This window comes from Myotis yumanensis, unplaced genomic scaffold (assembly GCF_028538775.1).
Source record: "Myotis yumanensis isolate MYYU_CA2020_CCGP unplaced genomic scaffold, mMyoYum1.0.hap1 SCAF_6, whole genome shotgun sequence".
NCBI classification, from domain to species: domain Eukaryota; kingdom Metazoa; phylum Chordata; class Mammalia; order Chiroptera; family Vespertilionidae; genus Myotis; species Myotis yumanensis.
Window position 1 is genome coordinate 16,198,526 of NW_027223757.1, and position 15,486 is coordinate 16,214,011.

The following is a 15,486-nucleotide window of genomic DNA, read 5'->3' on the forward strand; positions in this document are numbered from 1 at the left end:
CAAAGATTTAGGAGTCCATTCATTTAAAAAAAAAAAAAAGAGTCCATTAATGTTTATTAAGTCTGTACTTTGACAGTAACTTGAGCATGGATAACCTACTGGTTCATTCATTATTTATTCAATAAAGTTTTTGAGCTATGAATCTGCATAAAGCTCTTTGGTGGGAAATATGGGGGCTCACGATGGAACTGTCACTTTACCCTGACAGATTTTGCCATCTCTTTTAAGAAAGAAAGAAAAAAAAGAAAGAAAAACAACTTTAAAAAAGGCAACCCAAGACCAAATGTAAATAAATAGTCCATATCATTTTACAGATGAAGATGGTGTAGATGTGGAGAAATAGGGGAGCTCTGTAACAGCTAAAGGCCTGAGCGGGAGAGACACCAGCTGATCTCTTCCTCCTGGCCCTGCTTACTAGTCACAATGCCAGGCCAGGCTTGGAACAGAACTAGAAGCTTCTAGTCTCTTCTTGAAAGTGTGATTGCTTCCCCAACCTACAGACATGGCCTATGGGTTTTTGGATTAGAAAATATATACACAGCTGCTTAGTTATTTGCAAGTTCCCTATTTGTGATTTTACCTCCTCGCTGAAATGTATGTATGACCCCCAAATCAATACAGCACTTCATGGTCATTCCCAGACCTGGGCAGATCCCTGAAAAACCTGGGCGGACAGACACAAACCCTCCCAGCAGAGGTCAAACAAAGCTAACCTCTACCTTCTTATTTCAGCTCTCATACTGTAAAGCGCCCTTTTCACAGACTACAAATACACCATTTTTGGTGCTTTTGGTGTGTGTGTGTGTGTGTGTGTTTTATTTAAAATGGCCCGGAAACACAGTGCTGAAGTGCTTTCTAGTGTCCCAGGCACAAAATACCTAAGTTTAAAAAGCTTAATAAATGTCATGCAGTATGAGTTCTGATGCTGTTGGCCCTGAGCTCAATGTTAATGAGTTAACCAACAATATATGTTAAGGAAGATATCTTTAAACAGAAACACACATAAAACCAGGATATATATTGGTCAGTTGACAAAAATGTTGCGTCCAGGGGGTGACAGAAACCGCACAGTATTTCCACCAGGAGCAATAATCGTTCAGTATTGCAAATCCTCCCTCCCTCTTCTCTTCCATGGTGTTTGTCTTGGTGCAACCCAGTTCAGGGCCCGCTTGAGCCGGGTCAGGCATTTATTTGGCCTGAGCACGCGCCCTGAGCCAGGAGGGGGCGCCGTCCGCCCAGTGCTCCGCGTGGCCGGCAGGTGGCGCCCTCGGCGGGCTTTTCCCCAGCGCGGTCGAGGCCAGGTGGACTGGCAGAGGCGGAGGTAACGAGAAGCGGCCGGCGGTGGCTGCCCTAGGCTCCTCTCCCCCCGCACGCAGAGCTCGCGACTGGGTGCAGCGAGAAGGCGCCCTGGGCCCGACCAGCTGCGCTCTGGACTCGGCCGCCGCCGTCTGGATCTCCGCGAGCAGGTCCCCGCCGCGCTCAGCCCGAGCTCGGCCACCATGGAGGCGCAGGCACAAGGTGAGTGGTCGCCGATCGCCCGAGGGTCAGCTCCCCGGCGCGCAGAGAGGCGCTTCTCCTGCATCCCCAACTTCTCGGACAGAGCGGGCCGGGGCCAGCCTCACGGGTCCGCCACTCTGCTCCCACCCGGGTCCGCGGGATGATTCCTGCTCCCCAAACTCAGGCTGTGCTGTGGGGCCGGGGCGGGTGAAGAAGACGTTCAGTGGAGAGGTTCCTCCGTAGGTGATGCGCCCACGGCATGTTCTCGCCCCTTTCCCCAGCCGGTCGTCCGGCTTCCTGAACCTCGCGAGGATCCCAGGACCTGTTGTACGGGGTCGCGGACCCTCGTTTCTTTCCCTTTCCCGCGGGGAGTGGGGAGGGAGCGCGAGGTCCGCGCCTTGGGCTCGCGTCCTGCGCGCAGCTCCCACATTCGCGGCTGAGCGCGGGGCGCGCCGAGGTGGGGGCTCCGCGGAGACCCCGGTCTCCCGGACACGCTGGCCTCTCGGGGACCGGCCTTCCCGGGCGAGGAGAGCGTTGCCCGCCCGCTGATGTGCAACCGGACCCACAGGTGCGCCCTGGTTTCCCGCGATCGGGGAGCTCCCTCTGCCTCCCCAGGCGCGCAGGGCCCCGCCGGTCTGGTCGCCCAGCTCCCCACTCCTGGGGCCGCGGACTGGAGGAACCCGCGACGGCTTCGCGAAGGGCACCCTTATGTCTGGGGTCACACTCGGACCGGGGTTTGGGAAGCCCGATGGACTCATGCAGAACGAGAACAAACGGGCTGGAAAGGGGCAGAGGTGGAGGATGTGGAGCAGGAGGCTGGGAGGAGGAACGCTGATTCTGGGGTCTGTCTGTCTGTCTGGGGAGCAGCGCCAGGAAGGGCTGCGTTGAGGTCAGCTTTCTGCAGCCTTTAAAACAACCATCGCGCCTTTCTTCTACACCACCGTGTAGGGAATTCAGTGATGGCTTTTAAGATAAATAAATAAAGAGGAGGTTCATGACCCTGTGCGCTCGCCCTCTAGGGGCAGAAGTGTCCCGAGTGAGAGCGGTTTGGCGGCACCGGGGCCAGGAGCCATCCCCACGGGTTTGCTGCCAGGATTACAATGGTCTGAACAGCGCGAACCATTCCTGTTTGTTCCGTCAGCCAAGTTCCTGTCCATAAAACTGCCCATTATCTAAATAAGAAAGGAGAATTCACCCCCCCCCCCCCCCCCCCCGCGCCCGAGGCTGGGCAAATTCAAAAGCAGAGTCAGCTCGGAGGCCTTCCCTCCTGAATGGAAGCAGGTGGGAACTTTCCAACCTGACCTGCGGATGAGGATTATTTGAAGAGTTTTAAATACCGGCCCTGGCGAGCCCCGGACCAATCAAACCGGCCTCTCTGGGGCTGGCCGAGGGTATGTTTGAAAGCTTCCCGGTCCCGCTATGGCTCAGTGAGCTGGAGCAAAGCTAGTCCCGAAGACGCGTGGAGCTGCAGGCTGGATCCGCGGGGTCCCTGGCCTGCTTCACCTGAGAGGCAGCCACAGGTGTGATTCCCGCTTCCTGAAGTCTACAGTAGAGGAAGAGACAGACACTGCTCTGAGAGTTATGTGATAAATGTGAAATTGCAGCTTCGTTTATGACGCGGAAAGAGGGAGCGACGGAAAGACTTTAGGCCTGGCAGGTGCCAACCAAAACAGTGAAGTTCGTTCCCTGTGCCCGTCTCTGGTCTTTGTGCTTCGCATGTGTTGGCTCATTTCTTCTTCACAGTAGTCCCAGGAGGTAGGTAGTGTTCTCGTGCCCCTTCCACAGAGACGGAGACGGCACAGGATGTAAATTCCCTGTAAACCAAGTAGGTAACGAGGGGCAGAGGTGATGCTCAGTGTCCCTTCCTGCTCAAAGCCACCACCTTTAGAGGAAAGATATAACCTAAGCCCCCTACTCTCCCCTGGCCTCTCTGCCACTCTCTCCTTCCCCGCATGAGGGGGTGGGACCTGGGTGGGTGGGGAGGACAAGTTAAAAAGGCGAATGCAGTATGCCTAGGGACACTTGAATTAGGGTGATGGTCAGCCACGAAGAGAACAGTGAACAGATTTAAAAAAACATTTAGGAAGAAAATAAAAATAACTGATTAATATGAAGGAGGGTGGTGTACTTTAAAAAAATTTTTTTATTGATTTTTAGAGAGAGAGGAAGGGAGAGGGATAGAGAGAGAGAGAGACATCTGTGAGAGATCAGCTGCCTCCTGCCTGCCCCCTACTGGACATCAAATCGCAACCCTGCTGGGAATTGAACCAGGGTGACCTCTTGGTTCATAGGTCAACGCTCAACCACTGAACCACACCAGCCGGGCTCCCACGTTATACTTTTACAATGAGATGAATATTTACCTCTTAAATCCTTATTTTCCCAGTACTTCACATTTTTCATTTTAAGCCCCCCCCCCCCCCCCCCCGCTTTTAAAGTTCTTTAAGAAGAAAACTATTCACAAAGCATTTATAGTGTATATTAAAGAGAAAATCTTTCCACTTGGCATATTTTTCTGGCTAAATGAAGTTGACTCTTAGATTCTAAGAGAGTCCTTTGTGCAGGTTTGTGTCATCAGCACAATGTTTGTTAGAATTACCCAGAGTGAGGATGGCTTATCTTTCTGCCTCTTGATCTGCAGAGAACAGAGATGAGGGAGGTTACGTAGGCAGCTGCTGATGCGATGCCTCCTGTACCTTCCCGGAGACCAACCGGATGCTGTGGGCACCATTTGCACGTGTCAATAAAGACAGCAGCCAATCCCAGAAACTGCTCCATAAGTGAACTTCTGCAAATAGATCACTTAACTTTGTAAAAGAAAAGATCACTTGTAAAAGAAAAGGTCACTTTTGGTAAAACAAGGACACATTCTGGGAAGTTGGTAGAACAAAAACATTCAGAAGTGGGATTATGAGCAACACGATGCTGTGAGGTGGGGCTGGAGAACAGTGTGGATTGGGGGCCCACAGGATGTGAGCATTCCCAGTTGCTTTCCTGGTACTAGAGATTGTTTCTTTAATATAATGATGTATTGGAGAGGAAATTTGGTTAGGAATGTAGCATTTTCTGGAAACATATGGTAGTGCTTTAAAATGAAAAGTTCCTGATCTTTTAAAACTATCTTCCAATATTTCATTTTTCTAGGAAATAATGTTGATTTTGTCCTTCCCAGTGTCTTTAATGTTAAAAGAAAAATATTCTTTCCACTTAACCCTGGTATATATTCAGATTAATAGCTGTATTAGTTTCTTATGACTGCTGTAACAATTTACTACACAGTTGGTGGCTTACCACAACAGAAATTTATTCTCTCACAGTTCTGGAGCTGGAATTCCAAAATCACTCTCACTGGACCCAAATCAGGGTATCAGCAGGGCGTCCCTTCCCTGGGTGCTCTAAGAAAGAATTTGTTTCTTGCAGCTTCTGGTGGCTGTTGGCTGCTTTCATTGGCTGCATCACTCCAGTATCTGCCTCCGTGTCCCATTGCCTTCTCTGCTGTCTGTTTCAGATTTCCCTCGGCCTCCAGTTTCTAAGGACACTTGTGATTTCATTTAGAGCCCACCTGGATAAGGGCAGAACAATTAAGTGAGGCCCTGCCGGTGTGCTCAGTGGTTGAGCATCGACCTATGAACTAAAAGGTCATGGTTCCATTCTCGGTTGGGGCACATTCTCAGTTGTGGGCTCGATCCCCAGTGTGGGGCGTGTAGGAGGCAGCCGATCAATGTTTCCCTCTCATCATTGATATTTCTATCCCTCTCTCCCTCTCTCTTCTTCTCTCTGAAATCAATAACAAATATATATATTAAAACTTTTTTTTAATCATGCTACTTAGCCTGGCCAGTGTGGCTCAGTGGTTGAGTGTTGACCTATGAACCAGAAGGTCAAGATTCCATTCCAGGTCAGGGCACATGCTCAGGTTATATCTCAATCCCCAGAAGGGGGCATGCAGGAGGCAGCCAATCAATGATTCTGTCTCATCATTGATGTTTCTATTTCTCTCTCCCTCTCCCTTCCTCTCTGAAATCAGTAAAAAAAAAAAAAAAAAAAAAAAAGTATATATTTTAAAAAATCATATTACTTAATAAATACAACAAAGTCATGAGGATGGTCATGGTATTCTCATCTTAGATGAGGAAACTGAATGATAGTAGTTACAGAACTTTCTCCAACGTGTACAGCCTGCACATGTTGGACCCCGGATTGGGAATCAGTGAGCAGCTCTTATTTCTGCTATCTTGCAGCTGGGATGCAGTGTATTGCAGTGAAGCCTTGCTGACGGAATGCAAAGCCATGGAGAAAGGGCTGTGCTCTGAGGGCAGGAGTTTGAAGATCCTGGTGTCCGTTGCTTAGCAGCATGCTTAAGACTTCTGAGTATCCCGAAAAGCTTCTAGTGACAAATTTAGATTTCTGCTCTTGCTAATTTAGATGTTCTTAAAAAATAAGACACAAATAAAAACTTTTAATATGTATGTGTCTATGTCCCTTTACTCTGCTTTATTTTTCTTCATAGGACTTTGTCACTTTATATTATGAATAATTATTTGTTTTCTTTTTCTCCCAAGGAGCATTTAAGCTCCTTGAGGGCAGGGACTTTGACTGTTTTCATTATGGCCATATCCCCAGGTCTAGAAGTGACTGGTTCATGGAAAGCATCTGTCCATGCTTGTGGGGAAAATGACGAATGGCAGAATAAATAGTGCTGAGTAGATATATCATATATGACCATGGAGTAGGCGTATGTCAACGTAAAGATAGAACTAAGTTGCTCTTATTAAGAAAAAGAGTGAGGGGGATATGGAGAGGGTAAGGGGGAAATATGGGAAGTGAGAGGAAAGCCACAAAGACAGTCCTGGAGAGAGAAGAAACAGAATGGAAGAGAGAATGAGATGCTGGGAGGCGGAGGAGAGAAACTTAGGACAAGAGACGCTTCTAATGATGTGTTCCCAAGAAATACTATAAAGCACTCCTCAGTGTCCCTTGTAGCATCTGTAATAAATTCTGCAATGCACGTTCAAAATGCTTGTGCAAATAGACTTTTGATGTGGGACAGCTCAAGAGAAAAGTGGTGACTGGATAGCTGATGTATATTTTACAAACAAAGAACTGGGTGTTCAGCTTCTCCCCATCTCCATTAAGCAAATATTGAGCGAATGCTTAGGCTGTCAGTGTGAGATGTGCAAATAACCACGTGCTTTGAGTGCCCGTTTTTCTCTCCGTCCTGGTGCGGAGGTTCCGAAGGGGCGGAGGAGGCATGAGGAGGAGAGAGCTGCAGCCACTGCCACGGGAATGGTTCGCCTGGGCAGCTGGTTTGCAGGCAGTTGAAAACCTTGGGTCAGCAACGCCTGTTCAATTATTATTTTTTAAAATATATTTTTACTGATTTTAGAGATGAAGGGAGAAGGAGAGATAGAAACATCAATGATGAGAGAGAATCATTAATCGGCTGCCTCCTGCACGCCCCTCACTGGGGATCAAGTCCACAACCCAGGCATGTGCCCTGAACAGGAATCGAACCATGACTTCCTGGTTCATTGGTCGACACTCAACCACTGGGCCACCCCAGCTGGGCTTGTTCAAATTATTTTAACTGGACAGATGAAAGTCTCATTTGAAGAAATAGAATTTACAATCATTTGGAGGCATTTTCTTCTGTAATACACTTGTGGCTTGCTCTGATTGGCTACTTTATTGCCATTTACGAGAAACTATGTCCATATTCTTGTGTTGCTTATAAACGTTATTCGATATGCTGAAAGTAATTATTGAACTAGACCTGAAAACACTTATTTCCTTCCCTGAATGTGCTACCTCCCCCATGTTCTCACTGATGGCCTGCTAGGGTTTGAAATATTGATGAGGATGGATCCATTCACCTCTGTATTTCACTGACCTTTTAATGAAGAGGATTTTTAGCTTTGTTGAGAATATAGAGCAGAGGAAATCTTTTGCAGAAATAGCAGATTATGTGGCTATTCTTTCAGTTTCGTGAAACTCAACTTGGATTCTGAAACATGATATTTGAGTCATCACTAGCCTTACACTAATAAATTAGCATAAGCTTATTTTTAAGTAAACTTCCGAGGTTACTGTGTAATTTATAAAGCAGATTCTTCCTGTAAAAGCTATGTAAATAGATGGTATAATAATTTCTTTAATCAGTTTTTCGTTTAGGTCCTAAGTAAATACTATCATTGTGCTATGAAACTATCTCTGACATCCTAGTCGACCTGGTAAAGGCTGCTACTCATACATGAGTGTTTTGAGCGATGACATATCTTCATCAACATGTTGGGGAAGTGCTCTCTTGACCAGACTTGATGGCTGGCCCACCATTGGACATGTTCTCTGACTCCCCCTTTTCCAAACCCACTTTCTGCTTTCCCACGTTTGCTCAGGCGTCCACCTCAAATGCTATTTCCCCTCCGTTCAGCTTGTCAGATCCCACTAATGAGCTCCTGGTTTTCCCACTGGAAGTAATCCTCCTCTCCGCTCAACTCCCACAGCACTATGGGTCTGCCTTATGTCCTTAAGAAGTAGTCTTGTGATTTAGAGTTGGGAGGGACTTAATAAACGATCTCATACTATCTCCGCATTGTGCAGATGAAAGCACTGCATTCTCCAGGGCATTTGCCTGGGCTGGTTTCTTCTGTGTGGGCGCTAGAACAGGAACTCAGTTTTCTGCCTTGCAGCCCTGTGCTCCCACCTTACACTTTCAGCTGGCAAATCTTATTCTCCTTATAAAATGACCAAAGGTAAATAATTACTTTGAAAGGAACTTGGAAGAGTGTGATATTTAAATACTAGGATATCACTGACATACAAATTTAGCTGATATACTCAATTTCGTATTTAAGTACTTCAATTTTCTAATGGACTCGTCTTCCCAAGTACTTAGATCTAAAAATTAAATATATAGATATAGTAAATCTAACATTCTCTTAAATGTTGTGATATTACTTGCAAATTTAGTAGGATTTCCCCCTTAAAGATCACATTTAAATCGATTATCAAGTTACACTAAAATGGAAATTATAAGCCTGATAGTCTCTCAATAGACCAAATTCTCTCAAACATAATATAAAATACCAAATATTCAGATGGCTTCCCACAAATATACTAATTCTGTACCTTTGGTTTTATTAATGTCTTCATTCAATTCTTCATTCAATAATTACCTAAAATATCTAAGTGCTAGGCACTGTTCTAGATTCCAGAAAAACACAAGCAACCAAGATGAAAATTTCTGCCCTCGGGAAGTTGATATTCTAGGGAAGAGAAAAAGAGTAAATAATGTAGATTCATAAATGACGTAGTATACTAGATGTTGGTAAATGCTAAGGAGAACAATAAATTGAAGAAGGTTGTGAATGTGGGGGTAGAGGGAGTGGTGGTAGGTGATTCTACACCTCTCTGAGATTGATACTCTGCACACAGACTTGATCTGAACTTACTTTCCAGCAGAGAGGCATGGCTTTCTGAACACACCGGAGGCTGCACAAGTCCCAGAGATTTGGGTTAGGACTAGATTACCACTCTTGACCCTGGTGAATACTTTGAACTTATAATTGCCATGTCCACCACTCCATGACTTCTAAAGGGAAACCTGCAATCCCACATCACTTGGATGGATTTTGTATTTCTTTGGCTCTTACAAAATGGAAGCATACTGTCCACCCAACCGTAAAGATCTTCGCGGGAACCCTGCATTCCTTCATATTCTTCAGACTATTCAATCTTAACAGACATAGCTGACTGAATTCCAGGCATCCCTCATGGTTTTATCTTGCAATTTGGACACAACTTCTCCAGTCACTTTCCTGGTCAACTTTAGTTCTCCAGGAGACAATGAAATTTAAGAGGAAAAACGCCATGCCTTTTGCTCTGTTTAGCTTCCCGTTTATCACTGTGTAGTGTAGAGAGCAATGGGTAACCCAAGTAGACTCTCAGTACATGTCTAGGGTGGGATAGTGCAGCCCAAACACACAGGGTCATCCCACTCAGGCTCCTGATTGCAGGCAACTGCTCAGAGACCTGATCTCTCAAGTGTGAAGAGGAGTTGCAGAAGTCCCCACACACCTCAAAGCACTTCGTAAACGAAGAACCACTATAGGAATCCTAGTTTTCCTTAGTTCAAGGTTTACTTTAAAAATCGCTTAAAGCATTTCACAAGCAGATAATTCTTTTCCCTTTCTATGCAGGATTTATGATAATGTGCACTACTGTTTTGTTTTTACAATGATGATCATTTCATTGTACCTGGTATATATTTAGCACACAAGTTCTTTTTCACAGGATAGCTTCGGTGTTGCAGAATGATCTTGAATTTCTTCCTTTTCACTCTGTGGTACTAACTATTCCTTCAGTTTACTTACTCAACACCAGTGATCTTTGTAGGAACCAAAATCTGAGAGGACAGCTCTTCTTTAAAGTGAGTCTTTTCTGCTCTCACGCACGTTGCCATTGTTTGAGCATTTGGAGAAAAATCCAGAGATGGTTTCAAGAGGGCTATGTTGCTCTGGGGAGCAGCATCTTACAGCAATCTGGGTAAGGGGGGTGTTTGAAAGTCATTTCAACAAGGAAAGTCACTTTCTACCTGGAGTCTAAGATCACCTGCATCTTCCACTGGACAGAACTCTGATGCCATCCTGACACCATGTGTCCATCATCTTTGGCCCATAGCTCTGATTATTGCTGTTCTTCAGTTTGCACTCTGTAACAATGCCAAGACCAAAATTCAGGAAAGCTGGGATGTCTGAATATAATATCTCTTCAGGAAGACTTAGGAATAACCAAGAGAATTAAATAACATTTTAGTCCTGGTACAACAAAGAACTAAGGTAGCTGGGGATTTCAGTGTTAGTGTCGAGGCAAACGAGCTATTTTACCTTATTAGTACATCCTGTCTGTTTTCTAGAGAGGCAACCAAACTGAGACTTAACTAGTGTCATGGGATTTAAATACCAGAGGATGAATAGCTAAAGAATTTGGGTGTTTCAACTGTGGAATCTCAGAGGGAAGGTGGGGATGGGTGGGGTGGAGATAGGGGAGGGAAGAGATCAACCAAAGAACTTGTATGCATATATGCATAACCCATGGACACAGACAATAGGGTGGTGGAGGCATGGGGCAGGGGGCTGGAGCAGGCTATAAGGGGTCAATGGGAGAAAAAAGGGGACATATGTAATACTTTCAACAATTAAGATTAAGAAAATACATAGGTGAACCTATTTTGTGCAATGTTGATGTCTTCTGTGAAGTGTAATCTAATGCTATTTACTGGGGTAGCATGTAGGAACATTCACTACATGGTTAGTAAGAGGAGGAGTTTCCTTATCTAACTGAAATGTATAAAATAATTTGCCAAAAAAAAGAAAAAAAGAATTTGGGTGTTTCATACTAGTAACCGAGGACAGACCTAGATAGAAGCATATGTTATTTTAAGATAATATTTATTTACTGACAAACATTTGGTGAACTCTTCTGTATGCTAGGCAATGTATAGATTCTGGGGCTACACTGATGAACTGAAACAGATGCTAAAATGTGTCAGCAGAGATAATTAGGAACATCCAGGCCTTCTCAGTGTATCTTGGATGGTGTGAGCCATAGGTCTTCGGGCAGTTTCTCTCTTCTCCCACGTTGTCAAAGGCCAGGATTTCCCAGGAGAATTAGAGTTAGTCCGTATTGGATGGTGCGCTGATTGTGGGGTCTATGGAGTCTCTGAGACATGAGGGAGATTCTTGGGCAGTTTTTCATTTGGAAAGTTGGCTTTGTACAGCCTCCGTCCTGGTGGTGCCTGACCAAATCCCCCCTTCTGGACAGTGCTTATGGACAGGGCTGCCCCGGGACACTTCTGGCTTCAGAAAGGCGCTACTGTGCTCCTTTGCAGCTGTGCTTTATAGAAACCAGTTAAGCATAATGACTGAGACTCCCCGGGAAGACAGTTAGGCATCGATGCGGAGTCACTGCCGGGAGCCTTTATTAAGCCAATATTTGTCAAAGCATGCTAGTTGGCTGGGCATTGAAAAAAAATCAATGTAAACAGCACTGTGCCTTCTCTAAGGCAAATGTACAAACATCAAAAGCACATAGAGTGCAGGGGAAGTAGGTAAACCCGAACAGCTGCACAGTGTTGTCACTTTTGATTACGTTTAAATACAAGCTACCTTTTTTCAGGAGTCGTGAGCTGAAGTCGTGAGCAAAGCGCTGTAGGAGTTGCGTTTTTGGAGAGAGTGAGGTGGAGAGAAGAGGCTCCCTCTGTAATAGTCAGGAGACGAGTGTTGAGGGGGTGGTTTTTGAGAAGTGGTTGAACGTGGAAGGGAGGGAACCTGCCATCTGGATGTGATGACATTCCAGGCCTTGGGCTCAGCGTCTGAAAGTCCTCCTCTTGCTTTTGGAGTACATGAAGAGAAGAAAACATTCATTACCTTGGCTGAGAACAGCTGGGGGAGTCAGGATGTTAAGAGCACTGGCTTGGCTATCAGACATCATCATCCCTACAATTTCCTTACTCGGTACCCTGGACAACTGCTAAGGAGACATTGCCATACAGGGTCCCAGTTAAGCTCCCAAACACAACTGTGTGGTAGGTGACAGTGTCTCTTTCACAATGAGTAAATGGAGGCCTAGATGATTTAAGTAGCTTGTGCACTGAGTACTCAAAAATCACTATGTGCATTGTATGTGTGTTTGTATATCACATATGAACACACACACACACACACACACACACACAGTGGGGATTAAGAATGCAAGGAATGTTATTTTTGAGACTTTATACCAATCACTATATTATAAACAACGAGGGTAGCCAAAAAGACAAATTCCCCCTTTTTGAGGAATTTTCAATAGAATCAGTCCTTATACAATAAATAGGAATGAAGGAAAAAAGGTATGGAAAGAGGGATGAAGGTATATTTGGAAAGCAGCACTAAGGTGCATGCAGAATTCTGGGGCATCCAGCAGGGCCAGGGTGGCCCAGGTTGGCCCAAAATTGGACAGGAGAACCCGTTGGAGGGGTGAGCTTGGAACCAGGTTTTGTAGTTAGAAATGATAGGACAGAAACATTTGAAAGAAACATAGGTAGATGAAGAGTGCCTAGTGAAGGGCCTTGATTAGAAGCACATATTGATGTCCCTGATATTTCTCCATATGACTCCACTGAAAGATCTTAAGGAAAGTGCTTTTAACAAAAACAATGAACCAAACGTCACTGGATTGTGTGAGAATAAAACATTTATAAAATCTGTGGAAGATTTTAAGAACAACAAGATAAGGATCAAGGTTTAACCATCTTTTTTCCTGCAAAGCCAATCTCTAGCAACTTGATTGACACTCAAATGTTGATTAAATGTAAATAAATGATGGTAGTAATTGGGAATTTGTAAGATAAGATCTACATAAAGATTTTTAATAGAGAAAAGGAAAGACATAGTGAAAGGGAAACTTTGTCTAAAACCAAAAGTACGAAATTATTGTTGTCTCAGTAAAAGCTGTGAGTTCTGTGGGAAGAAAGGGAGAGTATGACTTGGGGTCCAATTACAGAGGACAGAATCCACCCACCTATTTTAAACAGGAAGGCATTCCAGAGCCATGTTAAATGACCACAGACTCACTGTATGGCTGAAGTGGTAGACTCTCTAGACTAAGCTTTCAGGAACAACTCTTACAGCTACTCACCAAAACTGGGGCACCCGTTGCTGCTGCCATAGCTACTATTCAGAAGCATTTGGGATCAAGCCACCCCTTTGGGACCTGCCTTGTCACCAAGCTGCTGCGCCTGCAGTTGGCTGCAGAACTGTGTTATGCCTGCTCCTGTTTGCAGCAGCTCAATGAATGGGTCATACCATGAAGTTGCGGGGGGGAGCGGGGGGACATGGAGACCTCCCCCACAGAAAGTTGATGCCTTCAAGTCTGTGCTTGGCTGCGGGAACAGCAGAGGTGGTTGAAGTGCAGCCTCCAGCTGCCACGGCTTCTGACTGACCTAACCAGTCTCATGAGCCTCTGGCTCTGAGGAGGCCAGCCTCTGGGGCTTGGCAGTGGAGGCAGACACAGGGGGAGACAATGTAGGAATAACAAACATATCTGGAAGGAAGAAAAAAAAAAAGAATACCTTAAAACATTCAGAAGAGCTTTTATAGACAAAATTCTTTTATTATTGTGCAACAATATTAGAAATAAATATTAAAATATAACTGAAAATATTTAACAACTTAGAAATTAAGAAACATGCTTGGGTCAAATGTAAAAATGAAATTCTGAAATATCTAGAAAATAATGAAAGAGAGAACCTCCAAAATCTGAGACACAGAATAGTTACAAATCATACAAGTTAAAATTAAGAAACTAGAAAAAAGTACACTAAAATAAGAAAGAATTTTAAAAGATGGAAGCAGAAATTAATACAATCAGAAAGAGCATCCAGAAAAGTAGCAGAAAGGATAAATAAATTCAAAAGTTAATTTTAGAAAAGATACAAACCTCTTGTGAACCTATTTCCAGAAAAAAGAGAACAAAGTTAGAAATGAAAAAGGAAAGATAACTAAAACATTGAAGAAATTTTAGAAGCTGGAAAATACCATGTACAACTTTTTGGAAAATAAATTGTAAACATGGAGCAGGGATCGGCATACGTTTCCTATAAAGGACCATACAGTAAATATTTTAAGCTTTGTGGGTCAAATAGTCTGTGTCACACTCTATTCTGTCACCGAAGCTCAAAGGACCCATAAAAACAAATAGACATCATAAAAACAAGTGGGCATGTCCATGATCCAATAAAACTTTATTTACAAAAATAGACGGGGCCAGATTTGGCCCATAGACTGCATTTTCTGACCCCTGAACTAGAGAAAGCATAGCAAAATATAAACTACGGAAATTGATCCAAGAAGAATATAAAACTTCAATAGATGAATTAATCACTATATTTAATCTAATTCCATTCAAAGTGCCAACAAAGATATTTTGGAATTGGATAAAATGCATGTAGAGGACCTACAGAAGAATAAATGTGTGACACTAGACACGGCATTGTGGTAAAGGATGACTTACAATTGTACCATTTGGCACATAGATCTAGTATGAATTCTGAATTAAGAGCAGCAAGATACAGAGGAGTCTATAAATATGCCATTTTTATCAAACAGTGGCAAAAAAGCATGTGTATATATATAATCATGTATGTACATGTGCACACACACATTGCCAAAAAATAAGCAAAGTCTTGTATTATCTTAACTCCAGAAACTGTCAAATGCACTTTTGTTTTTATACCGCCTTATGTGCCAAGGTTTTTAATGGTGTTGAAGAACAAAGGGTTTTAGCAGGGGGTTCGAGGGGGGAGAAAGAGGAACACTTCACATTTAAGAATAATTATTGGAGATTGGTTTTGGAGGTTTCTCATGAGAAATTGTCCAGGTTCTATGGCATCACCTATTGAATAAGCTATTCCACAGTTATCCAAGCATATTGCTCATTTCACCAAGGCCTTCACAGCTGGTTAGGTTTCGGAACAAGCTGCTGTAGCTGGGAAAACCAACGACCCCAGTGGAAACTGTACCTCTCTCCTCTGTTTAAACAGCTGCATCATCAACTTGTTATCCAGTGGAAAGGCACGTTTGCATTCCTCAGTGGATCTGTCTTCATGTGCTGTTGGTTCTTCCTTCCACAGCTGTGTTCTGAGTATAGCTAAAGTGGCCTCATCCCATTTGTATATATAAAATAATGACTATAGCTGACACCAAAATTCATGAAACATTGCTTGCCCTTACTATGTGCATTTCTAATAATTTCTGCTCTATTCGAGTCTGCTTTATTTTGTTTCATTAAAAAAAAAATGCTGGTCAGAGCCCATTAAGTTGACTTACTGACCCATTCAATGGGTAGTGATCTGCAGTTTGAAAAAAATATCACATCAAAGGACTCCTATCAAAACTGCATGCATGGCATTCCATGGTCAGAAGATTTCCACTGGGCTGGCAAGGTAGT

At 44.1% G+C, this 15,486-nt stretch overlaps 1 protein-coding gene across 5 annotated transcripts in view; it reads left to right on the forward strand.

Annotated features, from left to right (window-relative positions):
• Positions 1-1,302: 1,302 nt before the first annotated feature.
• Positions 1,303-15,486, forward strand: part of TPD52L1 (TPD52 like 1) — a 58,402-nt gene continuing 44,218 nt past the window's right edge. For 3 of the 5 annotated variants that reach the window (XM_070417623.1, XM_070417624.1, XM_070417626.1), the window contains exon 1: positions 1,304-1,518. In XM_070417623.1, the coding sequence (XP_070273724.1) occupies positions 1,500-1,518 (19 nt within the window). In that variant the 5' untranslated portion in view covers positions 1,304-1,499. Of the gene's footprint in view, positions 1,519-15,486 lie in introns of all 5 variants that reach the window. The other 2 variants (XM_070417625.1, XM_070417627.1) reach the window with 2 other exon arrangements.